The sequence below is a fragment of the Dendrobates tinctorius genome, unplaced genomic scaffold, assembly GCF_039654945.1.
Source record: "Dendrobates tinctorius isolate UK_male_01 unplaced genomic scaffold, ASM3965494v1 ptg000297l, whole genome shotgun sequence".
Classification (NCBI taxonomy): Eukaryota; Metazoa; Chordata; class Amphibia; order Anura; family Dendrobatidae; genus Dendrobates; species Dendrobates tinctorius.
In genome coordinates this window covers 2,531,405-2,555,506 of record NW_027361964.1, presented here as the reverse complement: position 1 = coordinate 2,555,506, position 24,102 = coordinate 2,531,405, and the positions used below count along the sequence as shown (strand labels likewise).

At 52.2% G+C, this 24,102-nt stretch overlaps 1 protein-coding gene across 1 annotated transcript in view; it reads right to left on the bottom strand.

Annotated features, from left to right (window-relative positions):
- PHGDH (phosphoglycerate dehydrogenase) overlaps positions 1-24,102 on the bottom strand; it is a 45,578-nt gene that overhangs the window by 12,302 nt on the left and 9,174 nt on the right. Inside the window, exons 2-8 of the mRNA XM_073560510.1 lie at positions 12,700-12,851; positions 9,548-9,613; positions 9,426-9,480; positions 9,168-9,266; positions 7,225-7,357; positions 3,442-3,590; positions 1,232-1,384 (exon numbers count right to left, since the gene is read on the bottom strand). Of these exons, the coding sequence (XP_073416611.1) occupies positions 1,232-1,384; positions 3,442-3,590; positions 7,225-7,357; positions 9,168-9,266; positions 9,426-9,480; positions 9,548-9,613; positions 12,700-12,851 (807 nt within the window). The remainder of the gene's footprint in view (positions 1-1,231; positions 1,385-3,441; positions 3,591-7,224; positions 7,358-9,167; positions 9,267-9,425; positions 9,481-9,547; positions 9,614-12,699; positions 12,852-24,102) is intronic.

The following is a 24,102-nucleotide window of genomic DNA, read 5'->3' as shown; positions in this document are numbered from 1 at the left end:
CTACAGCCTGCCCCACAGCTGTAACCGCGGACGCTACAGCCTGCCCCACAGGTGTAACCGCGGACGCTACAGTCTGCCCCACAGGTGTAACCGCGGACGCTACAGCCTGCCCCACAGGTGTAACCGCGGACGCTACAGCCTGCCCCACAGGTGTAACCGCGGACGCTACAGCCTGCCCCACAGGTGTAACCGCGGACGCTACAGCCTGCCCCACAGGTGTAACCGCGGACGCTACAGCCTGCCCCACAGGTGTAACCGCGGACGCTACAGCCTGCCCCACAGGTGTAACCGCGGACGCTACAGCCTGCTCCACAGGTATAACCGCGGACGCTACAGCCTGCCCCACAGGTGTAACCGCGGACGCTACAGCCTGCCCCACAGGTGTAACCACGGACGCTACAGTCTGCCCCACAGGTGTAACCGCGGACGCTACAGCCTGCCCCACAGGTATCACCGCGGACGCTACAGCCTGCCCCACAGGTATAACCGCGGACGCTACAGCCTGCCCCACAGGTGTAACCGCGGACGCTACAGCCTGCCCCACAGGTGTAACCGCGGACGCTACAGCCTGCCCCACAGGTGTAACCACGGACGCTACAGCCTGCCCCACAGGTGTAACCACGGACGCTACAGCCTGCCCCACAGGTATAACCGCGGACGCTACAGCCTGCCCCACAGGTATAACCGCGGACGCTACAGCCTGCCCCACAGGTATAACCGCGGACGCTACAGCCTGCCCCACAGGTATAACCACGGACGCTACAGCCTGCCCCACAGGTATAACCGCGGACGCTACAGCCTGCCCCACAGGTATAACCACGGACGCTACAGCCTGCCCCACAGGTATAACCGCGGATGCTACAGCCTGCCCCACAGGTATAACCGCGGACGCTACAGCCTGCCCCACAGGTGTAACCACGGACGCTACAGCCTGCCCCACAGGTATAACCACGGACGCTACAGCCTGCCCCACAGGTGTAACCACGGACGCTACAGCCTGCTCCACAGGCATAACCACGGATGCTACAGCCTGCCCCACAGGTATAACCACGGACGCTACAGTCTGCCCCACAGGTGTAACCGCGGACGCTACAGCCTGCCCCACAGGTGTAACCGCGGACGCTACAGTCTGCCCCACAGGTGTAATCACGGACGCTACAGTCTGCCCCACAGGTGTAATCACGGACGCTACACCCTGATAAACCAGGGTCCAAGACCCCCAGATACTCACGGCCCCAACAAGAGCCCGCTCCTTCACCAGGTCCACAATCTGCGCTGCAATCTCCTCTCCGCAGCGGTTCTGAGCCTCGTGTGTGCTGGCCCCGAGGTGAGGGAGGCCGATCACAAGTGGGTGGTCTACAAGAGCTCGATCCAGAGGAGGCTCCTGAAAAAGATGCAGTAATGTCATACGCCAGGATCAGAGGCGCCTCAGTTGTCGCTCTCCCTGATGTCAGTGTGGGCTGTGCCATGGTTGTCGGGCTCAGGGGCACCTCGGTTGCCGGAGTCAGGAGTGCCTCAGTTGTCGCTCTCCCTGATGTCAGTATGGGCTGCGCCCAGGTTGTCAGGGTCAGGGGCACCTCGGTTGTTGGGGTCAGGGACGCCTCGGTTGTCGCTCTCCCTGATGTCAGTGTGGGCTGCGCCCTGGTTGTCAGGGTCAGGGGCGCCTCAGTTGTCGCTCTCCCTGATGTCAGTGTGTGCTGCGCCCTGGTTGTCTGGGTCAGAGCCGCCTCAGTTGTAGGGGTCAGGGGCGCCTCGGTTGTCTCTCTCCCTGATGTCTGTGGGCTGCACCCTGGTTGTCGGGGTCAGGGGCGCCTCAGTTGTCGCTCTCCCTGATGTCAGTGTGGGCTGCACCCTGGTTGTCGGGGTCAGGGGTGCCTCAGTTGTCGCTCTCCCTGGTATCAGGGTGGGCTGCGTCCTGGTTGTCGGGGTCAGAGGCGCATCAGTTGTAGGGGTCAGGGGCGCCTCGGTTGTCGCTCTCCCTGGTATCAGGGTGGGCTGCGCCCTGGTTGTCGGGGTCAGAGGTGCCTCAGTTGTAGGGGTCAGGGGCGCCTTTGGTTGTCGCTCTCCCTGGTATCAGGGTGGGCTGCGCCCTGGTAGTCGGGGTCAGGGGCACCTCGGTTGCCGCTCTCCCTGGTGTCAGTGTGGGCTGCGTCCTGGTTGTCAGGGGCGCCTCAGTTGTCAGGGGCGCCTCAGTTGTCGGGGTCAGGGGCGCCTCGGTTGCCACTCTCCCTGGTGTCAAGTGTGTGCTGCGCCCTGGTTGTCGGGGTCAGGGGCGCCTTGGTTGTCAGGGTCAGTGTGGCCCAGTTGTCTCTCTCTCTGATGTCAGTGTGGGCTGCGCCCAGGTTGTCGAGGTCAGGGGCGCCTCCGTTGTCGCTCTCCCTGGTGTCAGTGTGGGCTGCGCCCTGGTTGTCGGGGTCAGGGGCGCCTCGGTTGTCGCTCTCCCTGGTGTCAGTGTGGGCTGCGCCCTGGTTGTCGGGGTCAGGGGCGCCTCGGTTGTCGCTCTCCCTGATGTCAGTGTGGGCTGCGCCCTGGTTGTCGGGGTCAGGGGCGCCTCGGTTGTCGCTCTCCCTGGTGTCAGTGTGGGCTGCGCCCTGGTTGTCGGGGTCAGGGGCGCCTCGGTTGTCGCTCTCCCTGATGTCAGTGTGGGCTGCGCCCTGGTTGTCGGGGTCAGGGGCGCCTCGGTTGTCGCTCTCCCTGGTGTCAGTGTGGGCTGCACCCTGGTTGTCGGGGTCAGGGGCGCCTCGGTTGTCGCACTCCCTGGTGTCAGTGTGGGCTGCGCCCTGGTTGTCGGGGTCAGGGGCGCCTCGGTTGTCGCTCTCCCTGGTGTCAGTGTGGGCTGCGCCCTGGTTGTCGGGGTCAGGGGCGCCTCGGTTGTCGCTCTCCCTGGTGTCAGTGTGGGCTGCGCCCTGGTTGTCGGGGTCAGGGGCGCCTCGGTTGTCGCTCTCCCTGATGCCAGTGTGGGCTGCGCCCTGGTTGTCGGGGTCAGGGGCGCCTCGGTTGTCGCTCTCCCTGATGTCAGTGTGGGCTGCGCCCTGGTTGTCGGGGTCAGGGGCGCCTCGGTTGTCGCTCTCCCTGATGTCAGTGTGGGCTGCGCCCTGGTTGTCGGGGTCAGGGGCGCCTCGGTTGTCGCTCTCCCTGATGTCAGTGTGGGCTGCGCCCTGGTTGTCGGGGTCAGGGGCGCCTCGGTTGTCGCTCTCCCTGGTGTCAGTGTGGGCTGCGCCCTGGTTGTCGGGGTCAGGGGCGCCTCGGTTGTCGCTCTCCCTGATGTCAGTGTGGGCTGCGCCCTGGTTGTCGGGGTCAGGGGTGCCTCGGTTGTCGCTCTCCCTGATGTCAATGTGGGCTGCGCCCTGGTTGTCGGGGTCAGGGGCGCCTCGGTTGTCGCTCTCCCTGGTGTCAGTGTGGGCTGCGCCCTGGTTGTCGGGGTCACTATTGTCCGCTGACCTCGGTGAAGACGTCCAGCCCGGCGCCCCCACACTGCCCACTCTCCAGGGCTCGCAGTAATGCCACCTCATCGATGATTCCCCCTCGGGCGCAGTTTATGACCTGGACCCCCCGTTTACACATGGAGAACGCAGCGTCATTAATGAGACCTGGAGAAATGGAGAAGACAAGTGGTACAGTCCAGGAGAGGTGCACTGCGCCGGAAACTGACAGGAAAGTCTTCGCACCCCATGAACATTTCCACATTACAAACAGTACATGTATTTTCTGTGATGGCGCAAAGGAAATGATCCGGGGTGTACTAATTATTAGGAATAAACCTCTCTCTGCTATTACTGCTGCAGTCTTTTGGGGTCTGTCTCCCCACCTCTCTCTGCAGTCTTTTGGGGTCTGTCTCCCCACCTCTCTCTGCAGTCTTTTGGGGTCTGTCTCTCCACCTCTCTCTGCAGTCTTTTGGGGTGTCTCTCCCACTTCTCTCTGCAGTCTTTTGGGGTCTGTCTCTCCACCTTTCTCTGCAGTCTTTGGGGTCTGTCTCTCCACCTTTTTCTGCAGTCTTTTGTGGTCTGTCTCTCCAGCTTTGCACATCTAGAGATGACATTTTGCTCCTTCTTCTTTGCGCTCTCGCTCAGTGACATTGAATGGAGACGTCTGAGATCAGTAATTCTCACGTCTTGTCACAGATTCTCTGAGATTTGGGTCTGGATGGTGACTGCGCCGTTCACACACAGAATATGCTCTCATCTAAACCCTCCATTATAGCTCTGGCAGGATGTTGAGGGTCATTATCCTGCTAGAAGGTGAACCTATGACCCAGTTTCGGATCTTCCTCTGACACGTTTTCCTCCAGGATCGTCCTGTCTTTAGCTCCATCCATCTTCCCATCACCTCGGACCAGCTTCCCTTCTCCTGCTGAAGAAAAGCCTCACCACAGCAAGATGCTGCCTCCACCATGCGTGACAGTGGGGATGGTGCTTTCAGGGTGATGTGTGCTGTTAGGCTGGCATCACATGAACGTGTAACACGGCCGAGTGCTATGTGAGAAGACATCGCATAGCACGTGGCCCAGTGTTATACTATGGGGCAGCTCAGATCTGCCATTATTTTCTCATGCTGATTCGGCAGCGAGACTCTGCTCACTCACCCCATACAAGTCTATGAGTGCGAGTGAAACATCGGACTGCATTCGGATGTCACTCCAGTGCACTCCGATATACAGCGACTCAGGCCATGGAGGAGACGGAGAAATTACTTTCTCGGTCCCCTCTGCATCTTTGCTGCCATTCTTACGCAAGAGGATCAGAGCATGGATGCTCGGATCACGCTGGCAGCAGAGCAGGAGCCAAGTGTCATCAGCATATCACATCCGATGCCGTACGCTGGGGAGATTCCAGCCCTAGTTTTCTGCTACACTTTGTTCTCATCTGACCTCATCCTTGCTGTGTCCCCTACATGCAAATGGGACTTCTTATGGCTTTAATAAAATGTTGGGGGTTCATTTTTTAACCAGTTGAGGGAAAGCTGACAGCTGGGGGCTGATGTTTATAGCCTGAGAAGGGGGTAATAAGCATGGAGCCTCCCAGGCTATTAATATCAGCTCACAGCTGTCTCCTTAGCCTTTCCTGGCTATTAAAATGGGAGACCCCCCCAAAAAAAAAGTTACATAGAGTCCCCCTATAATTAATAACCAGCAAAGACTAGGAAGACAGCTGGGGCTGATAGTAATAGAACATCAGTTTTCAGCTGCCCCAGGAATGGCGCATTCATAACATTTTCCAATCGTGGCACTTAGCTTCCCTCCTCCCACTTGCCCTCTTTTCTCTTATATATATACACTCACTGGCCACTTTATTAGGTACACCATGCTAGTAAGGGGTTGGACCCCCTTTTGCCTTCAGAACTGCCTCAATTCTTCGTGGCAGAGATTCAACAAGGTGCTGGAAGCATTCCTCAGAGATTTTGGACCATATTGACATGATGGCATCACACAGTTGGCGCAGATTTGTCGGCTGCACATCCCTGATGCGAATCTCCTGTTCCACCACATCCCAAAGATGCTCTATTGGATTGAGATCTGGTGACTGAGGAGGCCATTTGAGTACAGTAAACTCATTGTCATGTTCAAGAAACCAATCTGAGATGATTCGAGCTTTATGACATGGCGCATTATCCTGCTGAAAGTAGCCATCAGATGTTGGGTACATTGTGGTCATAAAGGGATGGACATGGTCAGCAACAATACTCAGGTAGGCTGTGGCGTTGCAACGATGCTCAATTGGTACCAAGGGGCCCAAAGAGTGCCCAGAAAAAATTCCCCACACCATGACACCACCACCACCAGCCTGAACCGTTGATACAAGGCAGGATGGATCCATGCTTTCATGTTGTTTACGCCAAATTCTGACCCTACTATCCGAATGTCGCAGCAGAAATCGAGACTCATCAGACCAGGCAACGTTTTTCCAATCTTCTACTGTCCAATTTCGATGAGCTTGTGCAAATTGTAGCCTCAGTTTCCTGTTCTTAGCTGAGAGGAGTGGTACCCAGTGTGGTCTTCTGCTGCTGTAGCCCATCTGCCTCAAAGTTCGACGCACTGTGCGTTCAGAGATGCTCTTCTGCCTACCTTGGTTGTAACGGGTGGCAATTTGAGTCACTGTTGCCTTTCTATCAGCTCGAACCAGTCTGCCCATTCTCCTCTGACCTCTGGCATCAACATGGCATTTCCGGCCACAGAACTGCCGCTCACTGGATTTTTTTTCTTATTCGGACCATTCTCTGTAAACCCTAGAGATGGTTGTGCGTGAAAATCCCAGTAGATCAGCAGTTTCTGAAATTCTCAGACCAGCCCTTCTGGCACCAACAATCATGCCACGTTCAAAGGCACTCAAATCACCTTTCTTCCCCATACTGATGCTCGGTTTGAACTGCAGGAGATTGTCTTGACCATGTCTACATGCCTAAATGCACTGAGTTGCCGCCATGTGATTGGCTGATTAGAAATTAAGTCTTAACACACAGTTGGACAGGTGTACCTAATAAAGTGGCCAGTGAGTGTATATACACATACATACATATATATATTTCTTGACGAATATTTCCATGGAAAATGAAGTGTAAATGACAGAGAATTGCTTTATTGCTTTAAAATCGCATTGCAATCGGATGCTATGTGATGGGTATGAGCTCTTATAGTCGTCCTGTGGACAGGTTCTCACCCCATGACCTGTGGATCTCTGCGACTCCTCCAGTGACCATGGGCCTCTCTGCTTCTTCTCTAAGTAGTGCTCTCCTTGCTTGGGACGGCCATGTCTTGGTGAGTTTGCACTTGCTCCATATGTCTTCCATTTTTGGGTGATGGACTGTACAGAGCGCGATGAGATCTTCAGAGCTTGGGCTATTATCTATAACCTAACCCTGCGCTCCTCTTCGCCACAGCTTTATCCCTGACATGTCTGGTGGGCTCCTTGGTTTTCATGATGATGTTTGATCCCTAGTGTTCTCACACAAACCTCTGAGGTCTTCACAGAACAGAATACGGAGGAGAGATCACATCCAGGAGGACGCAATGTACCAAGTATGTGACTTCTGGGGGGACTGGTTACTTAGGATTTTATTAGGGGTTTAATTTACAAATTTATATTTTTACAATAATTAGTAAACCTCGTATCATTTGCTTTACACGTCACAGATACTCGCTACTTTGTGGTATCACATAAAATTACAATAAAATACATTTAAGGTTGTGGGAAAAATGAGTAACCATTCACGGGGCATGATTGTCTATACCTGTGGTGGAGGGCAGTAGAGGCGTGTGCACAGTGATGTAATCACACTGACCCCAGATTTCTTCTAGAGGAAACTGTTGAACCCCAAACTCCGCTGTGACTTCTGGGGGGATTATGGGATCATATCCGATGGTCTGCGGAAGAGAAAAGAAAATGATGGACAGGAAGGAGGAACATCATGGGCATTGGAGACGACAAGGCCGAGGAGTCAGGCTAAGCCGGGCAAGGGCGACAGCAAGGCCGAAGCCAGGTAGTCGGGCATCGGTGATGGCGAGGCCGGGGAGTCGGGCAGGGGTGACGGTGAGGCTTGGGAGTAGAGCAGGAACAGGGGGGAGTCGGGCAGAAACAGGAGGGGAGTCGGGCAGGGGTGACGGTGAGGCTGGGGAGTTGGGCAGGAGCAGGCGGGGAGTCGGGCAGGGGTGACGGTGAGGCTGGGGAGTTGGGCAGGAGCAGGCGGGGAGTCGGGCAGGGGTGACAGTGAGGCTGGGGAGTTGAGCAGGAACAGGCGGGGAGTCGGGCAGGAGCAGGAGGGGAGTCGGGCAGAAACAGGCGGGGAGTCGGGCAGGAGTGACGGTGAGGTTGGGGAGTTGGGCAGGAGCAGGCGGGGAGTCGGGCAGGGGTGACAGTGAGGCTGGGGAGTTGAGCAGGAACAGGCGGGGAGTCGGGCAAGAGCAGGAGGGGAGTCGAGCAGGAGTGACGGTGAGGCTGGGGAGTTGAGCAGAAGCAGGCGGGGAGTCGGGCAGGGGTGACGGTGAGGCTGGGGAGTTGGGCAGGAGCAGGCGGGGAGTCGGCCAGGGGTGACAGTGAGGCTGGGGAGTTGAGCAGGAACAGGCGGGGAGTCGGGCAGGAGCAGGAGGGGAGTCGGGCAGAAACAGGCGGGGAGTCGGGCAGGAGTGACGGTGAGGTTGGGGAGTTGGGCAGGAGCAGGCGGGGAGTCGGGCAGGGGTGACAGTGAGGCTGGGGAGTTGGGCAGGAGCAGGCGGGGAGTTGGGCAGGGGTGACTGTGAGGCTGGGGAGTTGAGCAGGAACAGGCGGGGAGTCGGGCAGGAGCAGGAGGGGAGTCGGGCAGGAATGACGGTGAGGCTGGGGAGTTGAGCAGAAGCAGGCGGGGAGTCGGGCAGGGGTGACGGTGAGGCTGGGGAGTTGGGCAGGAGCAGGCGGGGAGTCGGGCAGGGGTGACGGTGAGACTGGGGAGTTGAGCAGGAACAGGCGGGGAGTCGGGCAGGAGGGGAGTCGGGCAGGAGTGACGGTGAGGCTGGGGAGTTGAGCAGAAGCAGGCGGGGAGTCGGGCAGGGGTGATGGTGAGGCTGGGGAGTTGGGCAGGAGCAGGCGGGGAGTCGGGCAGGGGTGACGGTGAGGCTGGGGAGTCGGGCAGGGGTGATGGTGAGGCTGAGGAGTTGAGCAGGAACAGGCGGGGAGTTGGGCAGGGGTGACGGTGAGGCTGGGGAGTTGAGCAGGAACAGGCGGGGAGTCGGGCAGGGGTGACGGTGAGGCTGGGGAGTTGGGCAGGAGCAGGTGGAGAGTCGGGCAGGGGTGATGGTGAGGCGGGGAGTCAGGCAGGGGTGATGGTGAGGTTGGGGAGTCTGGCAGGGGTGATGGTGAGGCTGAGGAGTTGAGCAGGAACAGGCGGGGAGTCGGGCAGGGGTGATGGTGAGGCTGGGGAGTTAAGCAGGAACAGGCGGGGAGTCGGGCAGGGGTGACAGTGAGGCTGGGGAGTTGAGCAGGAACAGGCGAGGAGTCGGGCAGAGGTGACGGTGAGGCTGGGGAATTGGGCAGGAGCAGGCGGGGAGTCGGGCAGGGGTGACAGTGAGGGACAGGCAGAACCTAGGGTGGGGAGATGTGGAGGTGACCTCAGAGGGTGGTTCCTCTGCTTTGAGGACATGGTAGAGCATTGGATGGCGGCGCGATACATCACTGAGGCACCTGCATCAGACAGTTCCGCACCTTCATCTGGAATGACTGCATCCTTGTTGCCACTTCTTTCCCGATCCGTCCGAGCCCCAGGATTCCTAGTGTTTTCCCGTGCAGCTCGGAGCCCATGTACTGCGGGGCAGAGGATGGTTAGTGAAGGTTCCTACCGGTTTCTCTCACCCTCCAGTCTGACTGGTCACCCCCAACACTACATCATTTTCTGACCCTCCTGCTCCTCCTCGACTTCAATACCCAGATCGTCCCTGAAACCAACAGCTTTGTGGTCCGTACCTTCTTCCGGTCCCATTTTCCCTGCTTCATTGATGACGCGGCCTGAGGAACCTGCCTGATAATAGACGATTACATGAAGAAGCAATCACACCACTATCACATGCATAAGTAAGTACACCCACCTGGAGAGGCTGAGGATAAGGCCGCACGTCAGCTCCGCCGCACTGATACTGTTTCCGGTGGGTGTGCTGCATGTAGAGGGGGACAGATGAATGTCATATAGTAGAAAAGCGGACAGACCCCCAACAGCTGAACTCCCCTAATGCAGAAGCACAGGAGAAGAGCAGACAGAGCAGAAGGTGAAGAGCGAAGCTGAGAAGTGACAGAATAGTGAGCGCAGCTCTGGGGTATAATACAGGATGTAACTCAGGATCAGTGATGTAATGTATGTACACAGTGACTGCACCAGCAGAATAGTGAGTGCAGCTCTGGAGTATAATACAGGAGGTAACTCAGGATCAGTAATGTAATGTATGTACACAGTGACTGCACCAACAGAATTGTGAGTGCAGCTCTGGAGTATAATACAGGATGTAACTCGGGATCAGTAATGTAATGTATGTACACAGTGACTGCACCAGCAGAATAGTGAGTGCAGCTCTGGAGTATGATACAGGATGTAACCCAGGATCAGTAATGTAATGTATGTACACAGTGACTGCACCAGCAGAATAGTGAGTGCAGCTCTGGAGTATAATACAGGAGGTAACTCAGGATCAGTAACGTATGTACACAGTGACTGCACCAGCAGAATAGTGAGTGCAGCTCTGGGGTATAATACAGGATGTAACTCAGGATCAGTAATGTAATGTATGTACACAGTGACTACACCAACAGAATAGAAAGTGCAGCTCTGGGGTATAATACAGGATGTAACTCAGGATCAGTAATGTAATGTATGTACACAGTGACTGCGCCAGCAGAATAGTGAGTGCAGCTCTGGGGTATAATACAGGATGTAACTCAGGATCAATATTGTAATGTATGTACACAGTGACTGCAACAGCAGAATAGTGAGTGCAGCTCTGGAGTATGATACAGGATGTAACTCAGGATCAGTAATGTAATGTATGTACACAGTGACTGCACCAGCAGAATAGTGAGTGCAGCTCTGGAGTATAATACAGGATGTAACTCAGGATCAGTAATGTAATGTATGTACACAGTGACAGCACCAGCAGAATAGTGAGTGCAGCTCTGGAGTATAATACAGGATGTAACTCAGGATCAGTAATGTAATGTATGTATACAGTGACTGCACCAGCAGAATAGTGAGTGCAGCTCTGGGGTATAATGCAGGATGTAACTCAGGATCAATAATGTAATGTATGTACACAGTGACTGCACCAGCAGAATAGTGAGTGCAGCTCTGGAGTATAATACAGGAGGTAACTCACGATCAGTAATGTAATGTATGTACACAGTGACTGCACCAGCAGAACTGTGAGTGCAGCTCTGGAGTATGATACAGGATGTAACTCAGGATCAGTAATGTAATGTTTGTACACAGTGACTGCACCAGCAGAATAGTGAGTGCAGCTCTGGAGTATAATACAGGAGGTAACTCAGGATCAGTAATGTAATGTATGTACACAGTGACTGCACCAGCAGAATAGTGAGTGCAGCTCTGGAGTATAATACAGGATGTAACTCGGGATCAGTAATGTAATGTATGTACACAGTGACTGCACCAGCAGAATAGTGAGTGCAGCTCTGGAGTATAATACAGGAGGTAACTCAGGATCAGTAATGTAATGTATGTACACAGTGACTGCACCAGCAGAATAGTGAGTGCAGCTCTGGAGTATAATACAGGATGTAACCCAGGATCAGTAATGTAATATATGTACACAGTGACTGCACCAGCAGAATAGTGAGTGCAGGTCTGGAGTATGATACAGGATGTAACTCAGGATCAGTAATGTAATGTATGTACACAGTGACTGCACCAGCAGAATAGTGAGTGCAGCTCTGGAGTATAATACAGGAGGTAACTCAGGATCAGTAATGTAATGTATGTACACAGTGACTGCACCAGCAGAATAGTGAGTGCCGCTCTGGAGTATAATACAGGATGTAACTCAGGATCAGTAATGTAATGTATGTACACAGTGACTGCACCAGCAGAATAGTGAGTGCAGCTCTGGAGTATAATACAGGATGTAACTCGGGATCAGTAATGTAATGTATGTACACAGTGACTGCACCAGCAGAATAGTGAGTGCAGCTCTGGAGTATAATACAGGATGTAACTCAGGATCAGTAATGTAATGTATGTACACAGTGACTGCACCAGCAGAATAGTGAGTGCAGCTCTGGAGTATAATACAGGAGGTAACTCGGGATCAGTAATGTAATGTATGTACACAGTGACTGCACCAGCAGAATAGTGAGTGCAGCTCTGGGGTATAATACAGGATGTAACTCGGGATCAGTAATGTAATGTATGTACACAGTGACTGCACCAGCAGAATAGTGAGTGCAGCTCTGGAGTATAATACAGGAGGTAACTCGGGATCAGTAATGTAATGTATGTACACAGTGACTGCACCAGCAGAATAGTGAGTGCAGCTCTGGGGTATAATACAGGATGTAACTCGGGATCAGTAATGTAATGTATGTACACAGTGACTGCACCAGCAGAATAGTGAGTGCAGCTCTGGAGTATAATACAGGAGGTAACTCGGGATCAGTAATGTAATGTATGTACACAGTGACTGCACCAGCAGAATAGTGAGTGCAGCTCTGGAGTATAATACAGGAGGTAACTCAGGATCAGTAATGTAATGTATGTACACAGTGACTACACCAGCAGAATAGTGAGTGCAGCTCTGGGGTATAATACAGGATGTAACTCAGGATCAGTAATGTAATGTATGTACACAGTGACTGCACCAGCAGAATAGTGAGTGCAGCTCTGGAGTATAATACAGGATGTAACTCAGGATCAGTAATGTAATGTATGTACACAGTGACTGCACCAGCAGAATAGTGAGTGCAGCTCTGGGGTATAATACAGGATGTAACTCAGGATCAGTAATGTAATGTATGTACACAGTGACTGCACCAGCAGAATAGTGAGTGCAGCTCTGGAGTATAATACAGGATGTAACTCAGGATCAGTAATGTAATGTATGTACACAGTGACTGCACCAGCAGAATAGTGAGTGCAGCTCTGGGGTATAATACAGGATGTAACTCAGGATCAGGACAGTTAATCAGCGCCTTATATAACAACCACTTATCAGTGTTACATGATACATGAGGCTCTTACTTCATTACAATGATCCCGTTCATGGTAGCAGCTTCCACATCCACATTGTCCACTCCAGTTCCTGCTCGTCCCACCACTTTCAGCCTTGTTCCTGCAGTCAGAACTTCTGAGGAAACCTTGGTGGCTGAACGGACAATAAGCCCATCATAGTCCTGTGGGGTCAGAGAGTTCACAGCCAATGAAAAGCACCAGGGGATAATGGGCCCCTCACACTTCATATATCTATGGCTGCAAATCACCACTGTTCTCACTGGTAGTAAGACCTGTTTATACTGTAGGTGCAGCCGTCTCCAGGCAGGGCGAAAAAACCTGAAGCCTACAGCTCAGAAACATTTCTAAGCGATTTCATAGAATCCTAGAATATCAGAGTTGGAAGGGACCTCTGGGATCATCTGGTCCAACCCCCTGCTCAATGAGTCACTAAACCATCTCAGACAGATGTCTGTCCAGTCTCTGTGTGAAGACTTCCATTGAAGGAGAACTCACCACCTCTCATGGCAGCCTGTTCCACTCATTGATCACCCTCACTGTCAAAGTTTTTTCTAATATCTAATTTGTGTCTCTTCCCATTCAGTTTCATCCCATTGCTTCTAGTCTTTCCTTGTGCAAATGAGAATAAAGTTGATCCTTCTACAATGTGACAGCCCTTTAGATATTTGTAGACAGCTATTAAGTCTCCTCTCAGTCTTCTCTTCTGCAAACTAAACAATCCCAAATCCTGCAACCTTTCCTCATAAGACAGGGTTTGCAGACCGGTCACCATTCTGGTCGCTCTTTTCTGAACTTGCTCCAGTTTGTTGATGTCTTTTTTAAAATGTGGCGCCCAAAACTGGACACAATATTCCAGATGAGGTCTGACCAAAGAGGAGTAGAGGGAAATAATGACTTCACGCGATCTAGACTGTATGCTTCTGTTAAAGGGAATCTGTCACCCTTTTTTCGAATATGAGCTGCCAGCACCGACATCAGGAGCTTATCTACAGCATTCTGTAATGCATTCTGTAATGCTGTAGATAAGCCCCTGATGTAACCTGAAAGATATGAAAAATGAGTTAGATTATACTCACCGGGGGTGGTCCGGGTCCGGTTTTGGTCCGATAGGTGTTGCGGTCCGGCACCTCCCATCTTCATAGTGTGCCGTCCTCTTCATTCCTTCCTGTTGTAGCTCCGGCGCAGGCGCACCACTCTGCCCTGTTGATTGCAGAGCAGAGTACTGCAGTACGCAGCCGCCGGACCTCTCCCGGCGCCTGCACACTGCAGAACTCTGCTCTGCCCTCAACAGGGCAGAGCAGTACACCTGTGCAGGAGCTACGACAGGAAGGAAAGAAGAGGACGGCACTGTATGAAGATGGGAGGCGCCGGGACGGACGGCGACAACCATCGGACCGGACGCCGGGGTGAGTATAATCTAACTCTTTTTTCTTATCTTTCAGGTTACATTGGGGGCTTATCTACAGCATTACAGAATGCATTACAGAATGCAGTAGATAAGCTCCTGATGTCGGTGCCGGCAGCTCATATTCAAAATAAGGGGTGACTGATTCCCTTTAATGCATTTCCAATTCTTTTTCACACGTGCTGTTGCTTAGTTCTATTCCTCCCATTCTATAGATGTAATTTTTATTTTTCTTTCCCAGATGTAGAATCTTGCATTTCTCCCTGTTAAGTACCATTCTATTAGTTGCTTCCCAGTGTTCAAGCTTATCTAGATCCTTCTGAATCCTTTCTCTGTCGTCTCTAGCGTTAGCTATCCCTCCTAGAATTGCATCATCTGCAAATCTGATCAGTTTACCTTCAGTTCCCTTATTTAGATCATCTGGTGGTCCCCACATGTAACACTGGGGCCCGGACAGAGTCTTGTGGTCCCCACCTGTAACACTGGGGCCCGGACAGAGCCTTGTGGTCCCCACCTGTAACACTGGGGCCCAGACAGAGCCTTGTGGTCTCCACCTGTAACACTGGGGCCAGGACAGAGCCTTGTGGTACCCTATATGTAACACTGGGGCCAGGACAGAGCCTTGTGGTCCCCACATGTAACACTGAGGAGAGGACAGAGCCTTGTGGTCCCCACATGTAACACTGGGGCCAGGACAGAGCCTTGTGGTACCCCACTTGTAACACTGGGGCCAGGACAGAGCCTTGTGGTTCCCACATGTAACACTGGGGCCAGGACAGAGCCTTGTGGCTCCCACATGTAACACTGGGGCCAGGACAGAGCCTTGGGGTACCCCACTTGTAACACTGGGGCCAGGGCAGAGCATTGTGGTCCCCACCTGTAACACTGGGGCCAGGACAGAGCCTTGTGGTCCCCACATGTAACACTAGAGCCAGGACAGAGCCTTGTGGTACCCCACTTGTAACATTGGGGCCAGGACAGATCCTTGTGTTCCCCACCTGTAACACTGGGGCCAGGACAGAGCCTTGTGGTCCCCATATGTAAAACTGGGGCCAGGACAGAGCCTTGTGGTACCCCACTTGTAACACTGGGGCCAGGACAGAGCCTTGTGGTACCCCACATGTAAAACTGGGGCCAGGACAGAGCCTTGTGGTACCCCACATGTAAAACTGGGGCCAGGACAGAGCCTTGTGGTACCCCACTTGTAACACTGGGGCCAGGACAGAGCCTTGTGGTACCCCACATGTAACACTGGGGCCAGGACAGAGCCTTGAGGTCCCCACATGTAAAACTGGGGCCAGGACAGAGCCTTGTGGTACCCCACATGTAACACTGGGGTCAGGACAGATTCTTGTGTTCCCCACCTGTAACACTGGGGCCAGGACAGAGCCTTGTGGTCCCCACATGTAACACTGGGGCAAGGACAGAGCCTTGTGGTCCCCACATGTAACACTGGGGCAAGGACAGAGCCTTGTGGTCCCCACCTGTAACACTGGGGCCAGTGTTATGAATGGGCACCGAGGAGGATAGCAGGCCCAGGCTAAGTCACAGAAAACCAGAGAGGTTGGTAACTAAGCGCATGCAGACCCCTAATCCTGTCCACACAACTAGCAGTAGCTGTGGAGCATACCTATGATCATCTTAGACGCCTCGGCACAGCCGGAGAGCTAACAGCCTAAAGCAAGAAAGGGGAAATCTAAACTGCCCCGCAGCAGACCCCAAAGGAATAGACAGCCCCCAAACATGTATTGTCGGTGAGACAAGATGAAAATACAAACACAGGCAGAAAAATAGACTGAGCAAACGATGGGGCTCACACTGACTAGACAGGACAGGAAAGACACTGTCTGCAATCACACAAAAAACCCTGCAAAAGTCCAACACGTCTGATGCAAAAAACACTGAACTCACATGACTTCGCCCCCCACTATATCAGCACTCTGGTATATTCTGAAAGCAAAGGAAAGCGAGACCAATATAAAGGGGACAAATCAAACTGGCACATGCAGTAACATATGGGCGGTGATTCAGCACAGCCCCAGCCGGAGCTGGCTGACCCACGCAAAACTGATATAGACAAAACCAGATCAAATGCAAATAGAAAAGCAAAAGAACACTTAGCTGAACATGCAGGGAAAGAGCAGGAGACATCAGACCTCAGGAGGCACAGGAAAAAAATCACCAGCAGGGATAGAGGGAGTCAGCTGTCTTAAATCCCAATCAGAAACCCCAGATCTCCAATCATCTTCCTCATTATCAGGTGGCAAGCCTCTGTCAATCAGATCAGCTCCACTACCTCCAGTAACCACCAGAGGGAGCTCAGAAAGAGAACTCTCAATCTGACCAGCTCCACTATCTTCAGTAATCACCAGAGGGAAGCCAGAGAGAAAATTCACAACAGGCCAGGACAGAGCCTTGTGGTACCCCACTTGTAACACTGGAGCCAGGACAGAGCCTTGTGGTCCCCATTTGTAACACTGGGGCCAGGACAGAGCCTTGTGGTACCCCACTTGTAACACTGCGGCCAGGACAGAGCCTTGTGGTCCCCACTTGTAACACTGGGGCCAGGACAGAGCATCTTGTAACACTGGGGCCAGGACAGAGCCTTGTGGTTCCCACATGTAACACTGGGGCAAGGAAAGAGCCTTGTGGTCCCCCCACTTGTAACACTGGGGCCAGGACAGAGCCTTGTGGTACCCCACTTGTAACACTGGGGCCAGGACAGATCCTTGTGGTCCCTGTTACGAGCTCATTTTCTGCTCCACCAGCTGGGAGTTCTCCTTCCGTTCTCCCTCTGGTGGTGACAGGAGGTAGTGAGGTTGGTTTAATTGGTAATGGTCTGCCACCTGACGAGGAGGAAACTGATTGGATCTCTGGAGTATCAGACTGGATATAAGACAGCCGACGCCCTATCCAGTTGCTGGTGATTCAGTCTGCTTCTCAGGTCTTGGACTTCAGCTCTGCTCCAGTCTTCTCAAGTTAAGTTTGTTTTTGCTAATGTTCACACTTGCTCTTGTTGGTCAACTCAGTTTTTTTGTGGTCAGCCAGCCCGCCTGGGCTGTGCTGAACTTCCACTCTTATTTATCTGTATTTGCCAATTTGCCTTTTTGTCCTTTATTAGATTGACCTCTTTTTTGCTCTGTCTCAGAATATTTCAGAGTGCTGATATAGTGGGAGAAGTCTAGTGACTTCACGGTTAATTTTGTTATCAGAAGTGTTGGACTTTTTTTGGGTAGGGTTTTTTGGCAGATTGCAGACAGCATCTTTCCTTTCCTGTCCTTTCAAGTTAGTTTGGGCCCCATCGTTTGCTCAGCTTATTTTTCTGCCTTTGTTTGTGTTTTCATCTTGCTTCACCGTCAATACATGTGGGGGGCTGTCTTTCCTTTGGGGTCTGCTCTGGGGGAGTTAGTTTTCCTCTTTTCTTACTTTAGGCTTATTTAGCTCTCCGGTTGTGATGAGGCGTCCAGGACCATCGTAGGCACGCTCCACGACTGCTGCTAGTTGTGTGTTAAGATCAGGGCTCTGCAGTCTGCATAGTTACCAACCTCTCTGGTTTTCTGAGACTTAGCGTGTGTTGCTTTTTTTCTCCTCGGTGACCCATTTATAACAGGTCCCCACCTGTAACACTGGGGCCAGGACAGAGCCTTGTGGTACCCTATATGTAACACTGGGGTCAGGACAAAGCCTTGTGGTACCCCACTTGTAACACTGGGGCCAGGACAGATCCTTGTGGTCCCCACCTGTAACACTGGGGCCAGGACAGAGCCTTGTGGTACCCCACTTGTAACACTGGGGCCAGGACAGAGCCTTGTGGTACCCCACTTGTAACACTGGGGCCAGGACAGATCCTTGTGGTCCCCACCTGTAACACTGGGGCCAGGACAGAGCCTTGTGGTACCATATATGTAACACTTGGGCCAGGACAGAGTCTTGTGGTACCCCACTTGTAACACTGGGGCCAGGACAGAGCCTTGTGGTCCACACATGTAACACTGGGGCAAGGACAGAGCCTTGTAGTCCCCACCTGTAAAACTGGGGCCAGGACAGAGCCTTGTGGTACCATATATGTAACACTGGGGCCAGGACAGTCTTGTGGTACCCCACTTGTAACACTGGGGCCAGGACAGAGCCTTGTGGTCCACACATGTAACACTGGGGCAAGGACAGAGCCTTGTAGTCCCCACCTGTAAAACTGGGGCCAGGACAGAGCCTTCTGGTACCCCATATGTAACACTGGGGCCAGGTCAGAGCTTTGTGGTCCCCACATGTAACACTGGGGCCAGGACAGATCCTTGTGTTCCCCACCTGTAACACTGGGGCCAGAACAGAGCCTTGTGGTCCTCACATGTAACACTGGGGCAACAACAGAGCCTTGTGGTCCCCATCTGTAAAACTGGGGCCAGGACAGAGCCTTGTGGTACCCCATATGTAACACTGGGGCCAAGATAGAGCCTTGTGTTCCCCACATGAAACACTGGGGCCAGGACCTACATGTAACACTGGGGCCAGGACAGGGCCTTGTGGTTCCCACCTGTAACACTGGGGCCAGGACAGAGCCTTGTGGTTCCCACCTGTAACACTGGGGCCAGGACAGAGCCTTGTGGTACCCCACTTGTAACACTGGGGCCAGGACAGAGCTTTGTGGTACCTCATATGTAACACTGGGGCCAGGACAGAGCCTTGTGTTCTCCACATGAAACACTGGGGCCAGGACAGGGCCTTGTGGTACCCCACATGTAACACTGGGGCCAGGACAGAGCATGGTGGTCCCCACCTGTAACACTGGGGCCAGGACAGAGCCTTGTGGTACCCCACTTATAACCCTGGGGCCAGGACAGAGCCTTGTGGTCCTCACATGTAACACTGGGGCAACGACAGAGCCTTGTGGTCCCCATCTGTAAAACTGGGGCCAGGACAGAGCCTTGTGGTACCCCATATGTAACACTGGGGCTAAGACAGAGCCTTGTGTTCCCCACATGAAACACTGGGGCCAGGACCCACATGTAACACTGGGGCCAGGACAGGGCCTTGTGGTTCCCACCTGTAACACTGGGGCCAGGACAGAGCCTTGTGGTACCCCATATGTAACACTGGGGCCAGGACAGAGCCTTGTGGTCCCCACCTGTAACACTGGGGCCAGGACAGAGCATTGTGGTCCCCACTTGTAACACTGGAGCCAGGATAGAGCTTTATGGTCCCCGCTTGTAACACTGGGGCCAGGACAGAGCCTTGTGGTACCCCACTTATAACCCTGGGGCCAGGACAGAGCCTTGTGGTCCTCACATGTAACACTGGGGCAACGACAGAGCCTTGTGGTCCCCATCTGTAAAACTGGGGCCAGGACAGAGCCTTGTGGTACCCCATATGTAACACTGGGGCTAAGACAGAGCCTTGTGTTCCCCACATGAAACACTGGGGCCAGGACCCACATGTAACACTGGGGCCAGGACAGGGCCTTGTGGTTCCCACCTGTAACACTGGGGCCAGGACAGAGCCTTGTGGTACCCCATATGTAACACTGGGGCCAGGACAGAGCCTTGTGGTCCCCACCTGTAACACTGGGGCCAGGACAGAGCATTGTGGTCCCCACTTGTAACACTGGAGCCAGGATAGAGCTTTATGGTCCCCGCTTGTAACACTGGGGCCAGGACAGAGCCTTGTGGTCCCCACATGAAACACTAGAGCCAGGACAGAGCCTTGTGGTCCCCACATGTAACACTGGGGCAAGGACAGAGCCTTGTGGTACCCCTCTTGTAACACTGGGGCCAGGACAGAGCCTTGTGGTTCCCACATGTTACACTGGGGCCAGGACAGAGCCTTGTGGTATCCCATATGTAACACTGGGGCCAGGACAGAGCCTTGTGTTCCCCACATGAAACACTGGGGCCAGGACCCACATGTAACACTGGGGCCTGGACAGGGCCTTGTGGTACCCCATATGTAACACTAGGGCCAGGACAGAGCCTTGTGGTCCCCACCTATAACACTGGGGCCAGGACAGAGCCTTGTGGTCCCCACCTGTAACACTGGGGCCAGGACAGAGCATTGTGGTCCCCACCTGTAACACTGGGGCCAGGACAGAGCATTGTGGTCCCCACTTGTAACACTGGGGCCAGGACAGAGCCTTGTGGTACCCCATATGTAACACTGGGGCCAGGACAGAGCCTTGTGGTCCCCATCTATAACACTGGGGCCAGGACAGAGCCTTGTGGTACCCCACTTGTAACACTGGGGCCAGAACAGAGCACTGTGGTCCCCACTTGTAACACTGGGGCCAGGATAGAGCCTTGTGTTCCCCAAATGAAACACTGGGGCCAGGACCCACATGTAACACTGGGGCCAGGACAGGGCCTTGTGGTACCCCACATGTAACACTGGGGCCAGGACAGATCCTTGTGGTCCCCACCTGTAACACTGGGGCCAGGATAGAGCCTTGTGTTCCCCACATGAAACACTGGGGCCAGGACCCACATGTAACACTGGGGCCAGGACAGGGCCTTGTGCTACCCCACATGTAACACTGGGGCCAGGACAGAGCCTTGTGGTCCCCACCTGTAACACTGGGGCCAGGACAGAGACTTGCGGTACCCCACTTGTAACACTGGGGCCAAGACAGAGCCTTGTGGTCCCCCCACCTGTAACACTGGGGCCAGGACAGAGCCTTGTGGTCCCCACTTAAAACACTTCCATTTGGATGTGCAACCATTTATTACCACTTTTTGAGTATGATCAGTGAGCCAGTTATGAATCCACCTAACCGTAGCCTTAACATAAAAACACAAAAATATTGTCATATAAACATTCGGAACAAACTACCTAAAAATCTGAAACACGACTACATAGGTAATTTACATTTTTATTTGATAAATTAAGGACATAATAACAAAATAAGAACTCACCAGAAAAATGAGGGGGGCATTTGAAGTAAGAGGGGCTGCTACTAGGTTATGCTAATTTCATTATGGTCAACTACGACCATTACCAGTGTCCCTGGTAAAAAGCTACGGCGAAACGCGCATTGGGCCCAGCACTGAGAGCGGGAACGTGTCATCCTCTTTGGTAGCACCTTATCCGTGTACAGTCACTTTTCTCCACTACCTCCCAGCACTTACCTCTTTCTAGCACTCATCACTCTATTATTACCATGAAGCATTTGACTATTTGGAGTTTATTGTCATTATTCCTTTCTCGTTACTCTGGCATAGTGGTTTACGGGTACTGGACTTAATAAGCCTTACGCTGAACCCGTTTATTCTGGCCTATAATTATTTTTTTAAATATGATTTATTTATGACAGATAAAATGCACCATATGCACAGATTGTAAGTGTCACCATTTATATTCTAGATTTATTCATTATCATTATGCTCATTGTTATTAGTTCCTGATGACATAAGGCTCTCACTCGAGATGTCAGATGTTATTCAGCGTTTACCAGCAACAATGGTTGTAACTGACCGTAATGAAATGAACATAACCTAGCAGCAGCCCCTCTCTTGCTTCACAGCCCCCTTTTTCTGATGAGTTCTTGTTAGGAGTCAGATTTCGGCCATTGCCAGGCAGGAATCTAGACCCTCACGTGCTGCAGTCGCCTGCTCTGTGTTTAATGCAAAGGAGATTGCTTTACAGCAACTCTCTCCGGAGGCTAAGTCCTTCGTCCCTTCTTCTGAGCATGCTCACAGGATGAGCTCCCATTGGAGTTCAGGAGTCAGGTGCTCAGGTCCTGCTCCTGATTCCATTGGTTCAGCCCAGGGCTCTGGAGATTTCCGGAAGGTCCCGTTCACTATAAAAAGCGCACATGACTGTTCCGCCATGCGCTAGTACTTTCATACTTGCTGCTGTGTGTATGGTGATGGATGCTTGGACTGGTGACTGACTTATTAAGAAACCCCTTCCCTCTGATAATACGTCTGTGTGAGTGTTTGGGTATCGGCCAGTAGCAGCGCTAGCGCGCCTAGCTCCATCTACTTCAGCAGCTAGCGTCCTGCATCGCGCTTGCGACATAGCGGTGCCTTCTCTGCGGCTCAGTTCACGCCGCGCTGCGGTTGCAGTTCTGCCGAGCGTTCGCAGTTGCGACGCCACGCGCCTTACTTTACGGTAGGTCTAGAAGGAGTAGTCCTGTTGTTTAAGGCAACTCCTGTGACCTTTAATACCGTGTCTGTATCGCTGAGAGTCTGTGACCCTGAACAGACTCAGCGTTTAGTTTATGCTCTATGCCTGCAGCTCTGAGTATAACAGAGTTTGCGTTAGTGCACTTTGGGTGCAGTCAAACCCTGTGCACATTACCGCCATAGTGTTCTGCCTCTTCTAGCTGCGGTTTTTCCATCCACCACACGGTGGACCCCGAGTGGCGAAGGCACTTTATTTTTAGTGTCTTTCGCCACTTCTAACAGTTCTTGCTTTGTTATTATGTCCTTATTTTATCAGATAAAAAGTACATATGTAGTCGTGTTTCATACGTTTATGTAGTACTAACCGTAGCCTTGTCAGTCCCATATTTGGTAATTTTTCATTAAGGACATTATGAGATACTTTATCGAATGCTTTGCTGAAGTCGAAATATACTATACCTACAGCATTTCCCTGATCCACCCAGTCAGTGATTCTGTCATAGAAGGAAATTAGATTAGTTTAGAATGATTTGTTTGCTGCAAACCCATGCTGACTCTGGTTAATTACTGTATTCTTATCCAAATACTTACATACATACTGTTTAATAATTTGTTCACATATATTTTCTGCTATAGAAGTAAGGCTCACTGGCCTGTAACTTCCTGGCTCCATCTTCTTTCCTATTTTTAGGATAGTGCAAACATTTGCCCTTCTCTATTCTTCTGGGACTTCTGTTCTCCAGGACTTTTCAAAGATTCTAGCTAGTGGTTCTGCAGTTTCCTCTGCTAACTCTTTCAGTACCCTAGGATGTAATTCACCTGAACCAGGAGATGTAAATTCATGCTCAGTGTTCCCTCACCATCTCTATGATTATGGATAGTGTGGATTCCTTTATTCCCTTGATGGCCCCGTGAAGATCAGTTGATGTTACATTTGCTTTCTTAGAGAACACAGATGCAAATTAGGAATTTAAAGGATCGGCTTCTCAACATCAATTTTGATCACTTCACCCTTTTCATCCTGTAAGAATCCTATAGCATCTTTGACTTTTCTTTTGCTTTTGACATATCCCCAAAACCCTTGTTTGCAGTTTTTGGTCTCCCTTGCAAGCCTCACTTCATTACTGGCTTTAGCTCTTCTAACTCTTGCCCTGCATTCTCTGCAGACAGCATTATAGTCTTCTATGGATACGTCCCCTCTTTCCATTTGATATACATTTCTTTTTTTCCTTTTTAACAAGTCATTAAGTTCTGTGTTCATCCACCCTGGTCTCTTTAAATGCTTCCAATTCTTACCTTCTTTTCGGGATTGTTACTGATTGTGCAGTGAGAATTTCAATGAGCAAAATCTCTCATCCTTCTTGGAAACTTCTATCCTACAGTACAGGGGTGGGGAACCTCAGGCCCCAGGGCCATTTACGGCCCTCGATGACCTTTTATCAGGCCCCCGGGCAGATTCTCAGGGACTGCATTCTGGGGCAGGGAGCTGAATTTTGATTGCCACAAACTCATTATTTTCTTCTTGCTCTGTTAGCACACACACGCAGTGTTCACTACTGAACATTGAAGGGCATGCAATGAAAGATTAAGTCATGAAACAAGTGCCAGAGTCAGGATGTACTTTGTGGGCGGAGTTTGAACGGCCCCCGAAGGGTGGTATAAATATCTAAGTGGCCCTTGGCAGAAAAAAGATTCCCCACCCCTGCTTTAGAACATCCAGCCACTGGACCTTTCCCACCCTCTGTCTGAGTCCATTAAAATCTGCCGTTCTGAAGACCAACTTCCTTTTGTAATCCAAAATCTGAGCATATCATGATCGCTGCCCTCTATATTCTCAGCCACCTTTACTTCCTCAACCATTTCCTCCCTGTTGGTAACAATTAGGTCCAAGATTGC